This window comes from Olea europaea, chromosome 12 (assembly GCF_002742605.1).
Source record: "Olea europaea var. sylvestris chromosome 12, O_europaea_v1, whole genome shotgun sequence".
NCBI lineage: Eukaryota > Viridiplantae > Streptophyta > Magnoliopsida > Lamiales > Oleaceae > Olea > Olea europaea.
The window spans coordinates 4,069,521-4,082,403 of NC_036248.1; the positions used below are offsets into that span (position 1 = coordinate 4,069,521).

Consider the following 12,883-nt stretch of genomic DNA (forward strand, 5'->3'; position numbering starts at 1 on the left):
TTGGTATTTTTTGTGTCCTAAATAAAGCGCTAACCAATTAGTTGGTCGAGTTTACTATCAATTAAACGATAAATTTTTTCGTATATAATTGGATATACTAAGAGCGGGACGGTGAGAGCACTCAAAATTGGGGTTCAACCTTTATAATTGGATATGCTTCGAGTACATTTTTTAATTAAGAATGTGTTTGAAAAGACTTCTCTATAGCTTAAAAGCACTAGAGGTCAAAAGCTCTTTTGTTTACATTTCTAAAACATTGTTTAATAAAAAGTTAAAATAAATTTTATTATTTCTCTACAAGTAACACAATAACAAATATGTTAATCTAACATGTAATTGTTAAAAAAAATGTTAAATTTTATTGAAAAATGAAATTTTGATTGCAAATAAAAATGATGTATTAGAAAATTTATAAAACGAGTTAAATGTAAAATAATGATTTTAAAATGACCTAAAAATGTAAAATATGATATTTTTAAGGTTTATGAATTAAAGTAAAGTATTTGTGAAGTTATCAATAAAAAAAAATATAAATAAATAAATAAAAATACCTCCTTTCACAAACAATTCAAGAAGCCAAATAAACGCTGCTCCGACGCCGTTTTAATAAAATTCCCAAAACCCGGTCCCCAGCTATATGCACACTGAGACTGAGCTTTTTCTTGCTGCAACTGTGCGATACATATATAAAAAAACAAAACAATAAGGGTTTATCTAGGGTTTAAACAAATCACCAAAAACAGCAGTGGAACAATTTCCGCCCTCTAAAATTCTAGGGTTTGAAGAAAGATGGGAGTTGACAAAGGGAAAAAGCAGAAATTAGAAGAAAACAACGCAACAGAGCACATTGATACAGACCTACTCCTATCCATTGAGAAGCTCCAGGAAGCCCAAGACGAGCTTGAAAAGGTAGAGTAATTTTTTCTCAATTTTGATTTCCAATTTCTACTCTGTTTTATTCTCTTTTTGTTAGAAAAGTAGACATTTTTGAAGGGGGAAAAAAAACAAAAGAACTTGCTCTTTTAATTTTCCTGAGTTAATTGGGTTTTCTAATGACGACCAAAAGAAAAAATGCATTGATTTTGTTAAAAATTTTGATCTCCTATTTCTCTTTCACTTTCTTTCTCTCCATGTTAAATAATAGAGATTTTAGAAGAAAATAATTGCTTGTTTTGAATTTTATTTTTATTTATTTATTTATTTTTTTGTTTTTCCAGTTCTCTCTCTCTCTCGGGCAGGGCCCAGAAAAAGTAAATTAATTTTGTTACCTTTGAAAAAAAAATGTCGACCTTTAATATTTCAGAGTTATTTGGGTTGTTCAATTAGGACCCAAAAAAGGTGAAGACTCAAAAAGGTAAATTAATTTTTTTATGAATCTTGACTTCCTATAATCCTATTTCTACTTCAATTTCCTTCTCTCTATGATAGAGAAGTAAATATTTTAGGGAAAAAAATTGCTACTTTTAATTTTTCCGAGTTATTTGAGTTTTTTAAGAGTGGAACCAGAAAAAGTAAATCGATCTTGTTGCGAAATTTGATTTAAATTAAGTGGAGCCCAGTTGTTAATGTTCTTTTTCCCATGATAGATAATGAAAGTGGCTCAATTTCTAATTTGCTATTAAATTTAGAACATTTTTGAAATTATTGTGCGTGTACATCACAACTTATAGATTTATGGCTTGTTTGAGCGGCATTATTTTCAAAAAAATACATTCTTCAACATTTGACATTATTTCAACCACATATTCTTCAATAAAATAATATTACACGCAAATTTAAAATTTTTCCTTATTTTTCAACCACACATTTTCCACTGATTTGACATGAATAATGCATTTTTTCTCCTAGAATGTGGCTCAAACATGGGCTTATTTACCAATGATGTAGCGAGATATTATTGAATCAAAATTTCACAACTAAAATAATAAAATCCCCCCACTTTGTTTTTGCCACGTAAATATTTTAGGGAAAAAAATTGCTACTTTTAATTTTTCCGAGTTATTTGAGTTTTTTAAGAGTGGAACCAGAAAAAGTAAATTGATCTTGTTGCGAAATTTGATTTCCTATCTCATTCAGTTACTTCTATATATATATATATATATATATATATCAGAAGTTAGAGATTTTTAAGAAAAGATTGCTACTTTTAGTTTTCTTTATTTCGGTTCTGTAAGATACAGAAGTCATTTGAACCTAGAATTGGAAGAAATTCAGTGGAGCCTAGTTGTTAATGTTCTTTTTCCCATGATAGATAATGAAAGTGGCTCAATTTCTAATTTGCTATTAAATTTAGAACATTTTTGAAATTATTGTGCGTGTACATCACAACTTATAGATTTATGGCTTGTTTGAGCCGCATTATTTTCAAAAAAATACATTCTTCAACATTTGACATTATTTCAACCACATATTCTTCAATAAAATAATATTACACGCAAATTTAAAATTTTTCCTTATTTCTCAACCATACATTTTCCACTGATTTGACATGAATAATGCATTTCTTCTCCTAGAATGTGGCTCAAACATGGGCTTATTTACCAATGATGTAGCGAGATATTATTGAATCAAAATTTCACAACTAAAATAATAAAATCCCCCCACTTTGTTTTTGCCACATCATCAATCCTGTAAAAGAATCTGTAAAGGGTCATGTACAACAAGCATTTTCCATTATCGTGTTTGTGGTACCTTTTTTTTTTTTTTTTTAGGTTTGGATATTAAAATTAATCAAAACAATGTTGCTTTTCAATTTATTCTTGCCCCTTTTTTTCCTTAACTCTTGAAAAAAGAAAATGAGATAACTGGCATTGTAAATTTGTCCATGATTGTATAAGCATGAATTTGAAACTCATGCTTCCTTATCTCATGCATCTGTTACCTATGATGTCTTTATATTGTGAATAAATTAATAAATACTATACTATACATTGGGCATTGAAGAATCACATTCAAGTTGATGGTTGTTGTTTAGTATCCATAAGCCAACACATAACAAATGTAATCTTGATGACCATTGAAATTCAGGGTAATGATACCTAAGGGCCTGCTTGGGATTTTTGGGTACCTTATGGGATTTTTTAAAGTATTGATTTCGAGTGTTTATGAATGGACCGATTTTGAGTGATTTTAGTAGCGATTTTTAAAACATTTCAACCCATGCCGTTGAGAGGATTTTAAAAGAATGAGATTATATTTCTGCCCCTTATTAAAATGTTCAATTTATAATTACTTGTATAAATTTTTTTTTTACTTATAAGTGATATTTTACTTATAATTTTTATTTTTTATTTTACATATAAGTTAATATTTAACTTTTTAAAAATATTTGCTTAAAATTTTAATTTTGATTTTTTACTTATAAGTAAATTTTGTAATTATAAGATAATTTTGTAATTTTAAGTAATTTTTATGCATAAGTGAATTTTTTTTTACTTATAAGTGACTTTTTATATTTTAAAAGTGAATTTTTGTCTTATTAGTATTATTTTTACTTTATAAACAAATATTTGCACAAAATAATTTGTTTTGTTATAAATACATTTTTACTTGTATATAAATTTTTAAATTATAAAGTAATTTTTTTTGCTTATAAATAATTTTTTTAATTAATGTATTATCATTTACAAGTTAGTTTTGAGCAATATATGTTTGTTGGAATTTGTATAGAGATTAAAATTAGAATAGATTATGAGTAATGGCCAAAACTCATCGATTTAGTGGGTTGAAAGAAACGGAAAAATTATCCTCCACCGATTTTGGATCTGACTTTCCTAATCTCTCGTAAACAGTGCCACCAAACCTGGTGAAAATAAAAACTCCCAAGCAAGCCCTAGGAATTGCATGTATTTTGTTTGTTTTGAGACATTGATATGATTTTCTGCTGTTGGTATAGTTAATTAGTTATACCAGAAAGTCTTTAGCGATAAATGGATGAGGTTAAAATGTTAATTACTATTTTATTGCTTTCAGATCAATGAAGAAGCTAGTGAAAAGGTCTTGGAAATAGAACAGAAGTACAGTGAGAAAAGGAAGCCTGTCTATGATAAGCGTAATGACATCATAAAGTCAATTCCAGACTTCTGGATGACTGCTGTAAGTGATCCAATACTCGCTATTTCAATTCTTCACCACCTCTTACAGTCCTTTTTTCCCTCCTCAATGGCACATGTTCTTTTCCTTGCAGTTTCTGAGTCATCCTGCCCTTAGTGAACTTTTAACTGAAGAAGACCAAAAGGTTTATCTTTTGCCAGTCTGCTTTCTCTAAATTAAGAAAAATCTTAGTGGTTTTATTATGGAATTAGTTGTTGTGCTTGCTAAATTTGAAAGCGTCGTCTTGAATCTGACGCAAGTTGGATGATTTATTTCATTCGGTGCCAGATTTTCAAATATTTAACTACCCTCGTAGTGGAAGAATCTAAAGACTTGAAATCGGGTTATTCAATTACATTTGTGAGTCTTTTTTCTTTTCTTTGCTTCTTTTGTTTCTTGCTTTTGTAGAATTTTACTCGTGAGAATATGCTTCTTTTTATCATTCCTTGTAGTTATGTAGTCTATATGAAATTTACTAATTTTCTGTATTGTTTTTCCCCTCAGAACTTCAAACCCAATCCGTATTTTGAAGATACCAAACTCACAAAGACTTTTACCTTCCTTGAGGACGGAACAACAAAAATAAGCTCTACATCAATTAAGTGGAAAGAAGGCATGGTAAGCTTTGACATCGTCGTACCTTGATTCATGCAACTTCTCTAAGTTCCATTTTTTAAGCTTATTTGCATGTTTTTTATGAAGGCCATTCCAATTTTGTTGATGAGATGAAAGGGAACAAGCGGTCTCATTCTGAGGAAAGGTTGTTACATTGTACATTTAAACTTTGTTTTAAATATTGCTATGGAGCTGACGTGTGAATTTGTAAACATAGGCTGCTGACTAGGTTGCAACTGCATCCTAATGGACAGTCATTTTGGTCATTTAGGGACATTAAGAAGATTGATACTTGACTCTTAGTCTATCTTAGTCATGGTTGCATTCAAGCCTACCACTGTTTATTTCAAAGAATATGATGACATTAGTTATAATGCAATCATCTTCAAAGTGGAAATTTTCCTTCTTTTTAAATAAGATGTGGACTTGTTTCGACTGTATCTGTATTCCAGTATGGGTGCTTAAACAGTATCATCAGCCAATTCTTTGCTGGAAATTGTCAGGTATAGTTGCCAAGTTTTCTGCAAACAGCTTGAATGTTTTCATTAAGATTTTTTGCTTGTGAATTGTGCCATTTTTCCTGATGGACTTTATAGTCCTCTTGAATGCATTCTTACAATATGCCTTCTTCTTTGTTTTCCTTAGAATGCATCCTTGTGCTCTGATCTACATCGTTACGTGTTATTTCCTTTTATTCTCAGTCAAGACATGTATCTTTACATTTAGTTTTCCTTGTACTCTTAAACGTGCTGTAATTAATTGTTGCTGCTTTATCCTCACGAGGGAGCAAGTTTAGGAACCACTACCACTCTTTTTTATGTTTTTGGTTGTTTATGTGCCCAAAATATATCACATTGGGGGTTGACTTGTTGTCTTATAGCATATGCAATGACGATCCTAATTTGCAATTTTCCCCAATATTTTATCTTATTCTATGTGAGCTCGTGGTCTTCAAATATAATAATAAGATATTCTGTGTACTTGCTTTAATCTTTGCATTGATTGTCTTGAATACGTTGTCATTTGGCAAATATTTGTGTATTCGTGTACTCTTCATGCTTATTCTCGTGCCACACTGTTTGCAGCTTCTTTACCTGGTTTAGTGACACCCAGCATAAGGATGATATAGTGGAGATTCATGATGAGGTAAAATCTTGTCTTAGCAGTGAATTACTTTAGGTTTGCTATGGTGTATGGGCATTTTACATAAATCCCTATCCTTTGTTTTAACAGGTTGCCGAGATAATCAAGGACGATCTCTGGCCAAATCCTCTCTCTTATTTTAACAATGTAAAGAACTGCTAATGCCCCCTCTTAATACTTTCCTTGATATATTAATAGAGGTTTATGTTGAGCTTAACCTGCGTGGCTATTTAATACTTCTAGTGTGATCTTTGAATTCTTGCTGTAGGAGGCTGATGAAGAAGATTTTGACGTGGATGATGGCGATGATGAGGTAAGTGTAGAAAACTATTTCTCTATGACGCTCTTACAGTTTAGTGTGGATGATGGAGAAGTTATTTATGGATTTAATTCTAAACCAATAATATAACACGCTCATGTGCCTGCTAGGACTCTCTATGATACCTGAATTTTATGCTGAAAGGAGCTTAAAAATAATGTGATCATATTTTTATAGTTTAAAAATTTCTCTCTTTAGCTTTTGTGGTGATTGATTCTCAATGGCGAGGTGGTTTAATTGTGATATTATAGACATTGACACCAAGATTAACTATATATATCTACAGTAAGTGAATCATTTCTACATCGAGAAATTCACTTGATACATTTTCTTTGGTTTCTCTATCGTTATTTGTTGTTTGTTATATCTACAGTAATTGTTGATCCAAAAAGTCACTGCAGGAAAACGGTAGTGATAGCTCAGAAGAGAACGACAGGGACGATGAAGGTGAAGATGGCGACAAGTAACTACTGAATTTTACTATACTTTGCGTATGTGTGCTTTTTCGTAGACCACGTCGTGGCATCTGTAAAGGAGGTTCTAGGATGGTGAAGAGAGCGAGTAAAAGAGCATATTACTGTTGACTGTTTTTCCCCTGTTCTCTCCTTAAAGAGGGGGGAAAAAGCCTTAATATCTTCATTGACTTGATTGTAAGTTATACCGTTAAATTGTTTGTGAAATTCATCTATCACTATTTTTTCGGGTGTATCTCAACTAGCTGCTCATTTTAATTGACATTTTTATTTTAATCTCAGCTGCTCTTGTAGTCTTCCATTGACTATTTTTTTCCCAATAAATTTAGTTGATCAAACTTACTTTTTATGATTCGATGAACCGAAAATCTCTCAATAATGTTCACCTATTGTACCAAATCGACTCAGACAAAGTTGAGCTAGTTCCGATCTGATTCTTGAATAGGATTGGTCGCCTTAGGCCTCGACCACACGAGCCTATCTTGACATCAATAGGAGGCTAGATGTGAGGTCTGAGGGGGATGCTTAGATGAGAAGAAATTACCTAATTTTGTTAAACGTAACGAGCATTTAACAAATGTATCCACGCCTATTAAAGCTATTAAACAAGAATTATCCCTAGAGAAAGGCGAAAAAGGCAAAGGCCAAAAGTTAAGTTGCCGGAATCCCAAAGCAGTCCATAAATAATGTACTAGCAAAGGTTACAGAACAAAGGTAACATCTTTACTTTCTTAACTCAGTTTTTTTATTTTTATGACTTGGGATTGGGACCCAACCTGGCCATCCCTTTGTCTTTATGGATACAATCATAAAAAGAGCACCTCACGTGGACTCTGAACCAAAGGCTATGTCCAACTACACTCAAAGGAAACACTTCAACCAAAAACAAAATTAAAATTAAATTAAACCCTTCTTGAAATTCGACCGCTCATAACTTTATAAGCAGTTGAATTGCTTGAATGTGCTAGTTAAACTCTGATACAATAACAAGTCTTGAAATTTTGACTTAAAATGTCAATCTTATGTTTATATTTAAGTGAAGCAAGGTTTTATTATGTTGATCGAAATTCAGATAAAAATTTATAATATGCCCAAGAAAGGCACTTATTTATTTTTTTCAATTCTGAAAATCTCTGCTTTTCTAAGAGCACACCTGTATAATTCATACTCATTATCTTTCTGGCTTAAAGCCTGTCCTCCTAAATTATCCTCTCTCTCGCTAAAAGGACTACCATGGCATCAATCTAAAGGAGAAGAGAGATCATTCTATAGAGATACAAGACAAAAAACCGCATAGAATTAAGCTAAAGAAAATCTCTCTTTTTTTTTCTTTTCTAAGAAAGGGAGAGAAATAGAGCTTTTTTTGGGATTTAGCTTATCCGTTCATGGAAGGAGACGATGATCATCTCCACCGCCGCCTCCACAACTTTCCATTCCAATTGCTGGAAAAGAAAGAAGATGAGCCCAGCTCCTCCACTTCTACCTATCCATCTCTAGCCATCTCCACCGCGGATGATATATTAAATCCTAGCGCCACCACTCCACCACCAACAGCCTCCTCAAGCCACCATGTCGCCGCTGAGACATCCAAGAAGCCGCCGCCCAAGCGTACGACAACAAAAGATCGTCACACCAAGGTCGATGGACGCGGCCGACGAATTCGCATGCCTGCACTCTGTGCTGCTAGGGTTTTTCAACTCACACGAGAACTCGGACATAAGTCTGATGGCGAAACCGTCGAATGGCTGCTTCAGCAAGCCGAGCCAGCTGTCATTGCCGCCACGGGAACCGGTACAATCCCGGCAAACTTCACTTCACTTAATATAAGTTTACGAAGCTCAGGTTCCAGCATGTCAGTGCCATCTCAATTAAGATCTACGTACTTCGATTCAAATTTTTTGATGCCTCAACGCCGGGGACTTTTACCGAGCACCAGATTACAATCGGAAAATTCCTCTACGACGTTGTTGAATTTTCAGTCGCCAAGCCTTAACCCTAATTTGTTGCAGGCTAAGCCGGAGTTGCGAGAGAATACGCTAGACTTAATGGAAACTGAGGAGTGCATAAGGAGAAAGCGTAGGCTGGAGCAAGAATTACAACTACCTCAGCATCAAATAGGAAATTATTTTCTACAGTCGAGTACTGGTTCAATTCCGGCAAGCCACGCTTCAATTCCAGCAAATTTTTGGCCGTCGGTGGCCGGTTCTAATAACCTAGTCATGGGTGGTGATCCCATTTGGACGTTTCCTTCAGGTAATAACAGTGCTGCTGCCGCTTCTTCTTTGTATAGAGGAACTATGTCTAGTGGACTACATTTTATGAATTTTCCAACCCCAGTTACACTATGGCCTAGTCAACAATTAGGATCGACTATTGGCGGTGGCGGTGGCAATGGTGTTAGTGGTGGTGGCAGTGATTCGGAGGAAGGGCAACTTGGCATGATCACCAGGCTAGATCAGTATCGGTCTGGTGATACTCGTGGTGAATCTGAATCTCAAATGAGTGAGTCTCAATAATATTAATCACAAGATTTAATCGAATACACTTAATCATTCGCTAAAATTTAAATTTTTACATGATGTGATTTTTAAAAAAGCTCTACTGGAAATGGTCATCGTTTCATCCCATTTGTGTAGTTTGATGTGTAACAATACCCTTGCTGAGACAAGTTTGAGTTTTGCTTTGTTTTCCTTAATATCATATAATTTTTTGTGAGATTGATCTAGAGATTAGGGTTTGGGAAGGTACTATTTTGACATTTTATAGTTATATGTAATTCTATTAGTAACTTCTGAAAGTCAAAAGTGTTCTTTCTCTTTTATTTTCAATTACAATTGGTCTTCCATTATAACTTAATAAGACACTATCCTCAGTAACTTTATGGTGCATAAATTAATATAGAATTCAAGAAATGTATTTGAAATTATTTTTATTTTGCGTGCACCTTTTGGTTGGGCTCAATCACTTGGTTTGTTTATGAGCGAGAGAAATTCTATGACAAGATGAGATCGACAAATTGATTTTAATTTGAAATTACCCTAATTCTTGGGTGACTAGGGTTTCATTAGGATGATCCAATCTATATTGATGTCAATTATCGAATAGTTAGCGAACTTGTTGGTAATACATTAAGGAAACCATAGTGTCAGGACTTCGTTAATGTGGTCTTTCATAGCTCAAGCATAGAGGTGTAACCCCATAGTGAGGTCTCTATCCTGAAGACGGTCCTCAAATGTGTTCGTGGAGATGTTTCTTCACTTCAATCCATGAGTCTTATTGCCAACTTGTGTTGGTCGGGTGGTAGCTAGCCCATTCATTTTTCGTTCATTTTAGCGATTCCATCTCAATTTATGGGTTTTAACAATAAGTAAAATTTTCATTTCTCGTCCTCCTCCAAACAACATTAACATTAACTAATACAATGGCGTGGGGACATTTAACATTCTAGTAGCCAATGGTTCATAACATCTATGAATCTGAGGGACTACAAAAAAACCATTATTAATGAAAGTCCCAAACAACGAAGTACATTCAAATCTTTACTAAATTGTGGTATAATCTTCATTTGAGTTTCAAGTTGTACAACATTTAAAAATTGATTTAAGACATGTTTATATGAGGTTACATTATGATTTAACAAAGACTTTAGGAGCTTTCAAGAGAGACTGATTCGACTTGAAAATTCAGTACCAATATGCCACTTGAACAACAGTGTTGAGGGCAATAGAGCAATTGTCTTGTAATAAGTTGGGCTGGTGTGAGGGCCCATACCTTATCAACTCCAGGAGTTGGCTCAGGTGGTGAGGGCCCAGATGCTGGAAAATTGCCTCAACAGTTGGACCATTCCTTCTCTCTTTTATATAATAGAGAAGGCATTGCTGGCACCGTCAAGATCAGTGGTGGATTGGCCCACCAACTGTTGATCAGGACCGTTGAAGTTCTGTGGGCCCATCTGTCAAGGGTTCAAAGTTCACTGAATGTCTAGTTTTTCCTTTACAAAAAAAAATGTGTAGAATCTAGAGACTTTTTTAGCCACATGTTATCATGTCTCACATAAGAAGAAATTTTAGTTGTTAAAATAACACAAGATAATGTATGACCATTTGTGTTCTTTTATGTCTCCTCATAATAATATCCAAACTTGAGCTAAGATTTGACAAAAGATGGTACCCCAAAGATAGTAACATATTATCACATCAATCAACTTGCCAGAGAAAGGTATGTTCGATTAAGTTGGCCCATAAATATTGATCTATTCTAAATTTCACGGATTAACTGTGAGATTGAATATAATGTGATTTGAAATTAACGTTACTAATGATAAGCATTCTTCGTACAATTGGTTTAGACTAAATATACATAGATTCAATATATATGTTGTAACCAAAAATCTATTGATGCTTGCTTGCTCGTCTTGAAAGCAATCAAGAATATTGATTTACAAGGTGAACTCTTTGCTTTTCCTATCCTTCCTTGGCCACTGAGGAAAATTGAGAGCAAAAGTTAAAGGAAGATAAAAAACGGGCAAGTTTGAAAAATATTGTTAAGCACTTTATTCTATAACTGCTTGTGTTGGTACTTTAGTGTCTTTGTCATTATCTCGCTCTCATTACTTTAGAACATTCCACTTATCCAATATAATTTTATAGTTGCTCGGTAAACCCTGAATACCAAGGACATTCTGAATGATATTGTAGTTTCGGGATATTATAACTAGGGAAGAAACTAGAAAGGGAATCCTCTTCTCGAGTCACTTTCTTTTTCCCCCTTCTTTCAACTATTCCAACAATTATCACTGTCAATTTCAAGTAGGGTATCGACTAAAAACTCCCAACCTTCATTGTCTTTGATGGCGACTATAAAGAAATTCATGGAAAAAGAAATTGACAGGTATTTATTGTACAGAGAGTCAAAACCCAATATGTGGTGCAACTTCCAACAGCGTTATCAACAGAAATAATCTAATAAAACCTCATTATTATGAATTTTCATGACATTGAAGTTGTCATATGGTGGTACGACTATGGCACATGGGCTGAAACTATGTGGTACAAACAAATGGTCCCATTGATAAATCGTGTATTTAAAAGACTATCTTAAAAATATCAAATAATAATGTCTTCTTTTTGGAAGGTAATTAACCAACAAGTTGGCATCGCATTTGAGACCAAAATGAGACTTTTAAGTACTTAATTTGTACGAAATTTGGCTTTGTGAATACTCACACATCTGGCTTCTAATGATGTTGCTAAATTTTTTATGTATCAAAATTCAAGAAGTATTGCCACTCGTAAGCGATGATTACCGATTATCTATAATATGACATCAATTGATTTATCATTTTAGATCCTACATTTAAGATCATAATTAAGATAACTAATCAAAGTCATGAAAATATGACATCATTTCTTATGGGTAAGCAATAATGATAAATAGCATTCTTCAAACTAAATATTAGGATGCATAATTTTGACAATTTGTTATGCTCCACCAGTGGAGTCAAAGTGAATGCCACATAGGATCACATGTCCATGTAGGATGAATAATTCAATGCCTCGATAAAGTCTTGGACACCTCACACTCTGTCTCCAACTCGAAATACTTATTCAAGACTATGCATAAAAGATACTCTGAAACTCACTATGATATTGGGGCATCTCTATCAATAATCTTTTCAAATGATGCAACGATCACCTCTCATGGGATAACCGAGTTGTTGGAGTAGGTGAGCGCGGAGGCCTTTGGTCACGAGTTCGATTCCTCCTACTAACACTTTCTTAATCGAGCATGTCGTACAAGATTTGCCTAGTGCGGTTTACCTGATTGTCGTGGTTTGCAGGCTATTGCGTTAGCCCAAAAGTTCACCCAGTACGCACCCGAAGGGTAGCGACTGCGGGTTCTCCCGTCATTAAAAAAATAAAATAAAATAAAATAAATTGATGCAACGATCATCTGTACGATTGTATCGTGGGAGTGTCTTCAAAGGGAAATTCTTGACACAAAAATTACATCGAGTGCAAATTAGACTTTTGAGCTGGCTTCTTGGGACGACAACAATGCATTCTAACATAGTATTCTAATGTGTATGTCATGTACATATGGAATGAGATGCAGTTTTGATGACAACAATAATATGTAAATAAATAAATAAAAAGCTTATTCAATTATATATGTGTGTGTGCGTGTACAGAAATTATCTACCAAATTTTCACAAAATACACATGACAACATTCAGTTAAAT

At 33.7% G+C, this 12,883-nt stretch overlaps 2 protein-coding genes across 2 annotated transcripts; both read left to right on the forward strand.

Annotated features, from left to right (window-relative positions):
• Positions 1 to 657: 657 nt before the first annotated feature.
• Positions 658 to 6,923, forward strand: LOC111405260 (NAP1-related protein 2-like). The gene is made up of 10 exons (XM_023034065.1): positions 658 to 909; positions 3,973 to 4,095; positions 4,187 to 4,237; positions 4,381 to 4,452; positions 4,597 to 4,708; positions 4,792 to 4,852; positions 5,793 to 5,853; positions 5,941 to 5,997; positions 6,119 to 6,163; positions 6,571 to 6,923. Exons 1-10 carry the CDS (start codon positions 790 to 792, stop codon positions 6,634 to 6,636), a joined length of 768 nt encoding a protein of 255 aa, XP_022889833.1. The 5' UTR covers positions 658 to 789; the 3' UTR covers positions 6,637 to 6,923.
• Positions 6,924 to 7,631: 708 nt separating this feature from the next.
• On the forward strand, positions 7,632 to 9,361 carry LOC111405261 (transcription factor TCP14-like). The gene has a single exon (XM_023034066.1). It carries the CDS (start codon positions 8,028 to 8,030, stop codon positions 9,156 to 9,158), a length of 1,131 nt encoding a protein of 376 aa, XP_022889834.1. The 5' UTR covers positions 7,632 to 8,027; the 3' UTR covers positions 9,159 to 9,361.
• Positions 9,362 to 12,883: the final 3,522 nt, after the last annotated feature.